The 953-nt window shown below is 36.9% G+C and overlaps 1 protein-coding gene across 1 annotated transcript in view; it reads right to left on the reverse strand.

Annotated features, from left to right (window-relative positions):
- Positions 1-379: 379 nt before the first annotated feature.
- Positions 380-953, reverse strand: part of LOC107097538 (NACHT, LRR and PYD domains-containing protein 12-like) — a gene marked incomplete at its 5' end in the record, with an annotated part of 9910 nt that continues 9336 nt past the window's right edge. The window contains 2 exons of the mRNA XM_015394707.1: positions 380-386; positions 543-716. Of these exons, the coding sequence (XP_015250193.1) occupies positions 380-386; positions 543-716 (181 nt within the window). The remainder of the gene's footprint in view (positions 387-542; positions 717-953) is intronic.

The raw sequence follows: 953 nt of genomic DNA on the forward strand, positions 1-953 counted from the left end.
AAATGAAGAGAATCGTCTCCTGTGTCTTGATTTTGGTTCAAAGAGAATTCTACTATTTTGAGCCCCAACATTTTCTATGGTAACTTCATATTCAGTAGACTCTCTGTAATGTCTGGCTCCAGTTGACCCATCATTTGTCTCTGTCTTTTATTATTGAGATCTTTGTCATCAATTTAGCTCCTCAACAGCAGTTATAGCCTCCAGAGCAGGTAACTGCCAATAAAGATCAAATGCAAGTAGCAACCATGGAACCTTATAGTACAGAAGACAAACTAGGTCTGCTTGAACATATGGTGAAAAATGTTCACTACAGATTGTAGGATTAAAATTAGATCAGGTCAGAAAACTTCTCAGCTGGTCTTAAAAGGTTTGAAGTTGTTTATGCACTGCACAGAAAATAGACCAAGTTATGTACTCAGAATTTTTGTTGCTGTCACTGTGAAGGATAATAATGCTAAAATACTTAACTTCTGTGCCTTCATGATATTGTAACCCTTAATACATTCATCACTAACCGATAAAGACAACAAAACAAATTAGACCTGAGAGTTTCCAGTTTGCAGTGTGGGCTCTCTAGTCCAGAAGAAAGGAGCTTCACTCCAGAATCCTGCAGCTGGTTGTTACTCAGATCCATCTCTCTCAGATTAGAGCTCTGGGAGCTGAGAACTGAGGCCAGAACTTCACAGCTTCTCTCTGAAAGGTCAGATGTATTCAATCTAAAAAAGAGAGAGACAGAAATGGAGAGAAAGTCAGATCCATTAAAACTAAATCAAAAACATTATAGTACTAACAGAGTTGGAGGAAACTGATCAATTTTGAATTGAGACACTGAAAAGCAGTACAATTGATCTTAAAAAAACAATTTTATATGTTATAAGACCTGCTTAAACTTGGAGTAATATTTTAATGTGTGGGGACTTAAATGCCCTGAATAGCGTCTACCAAGGTAAAGT

This window comes from Cyprinodon variegatus, unplaced genomic scaffold (assembly GCF_000732505.1).
Source record: "Cyprinodon variegatus isolate N-32 unplaced genomic scaffold, C_variegatus-1.0 Scaffold705, whole genome shotgun sequence".
In the NCBI taxonomy this organism is placed as follows: Eukaryota; Metazoa; Chordata; class Actinopteri; order Cyprinodontiformes; family Cyprinodontidae; genus Cyprinodon; species Cyprinodon variegatus.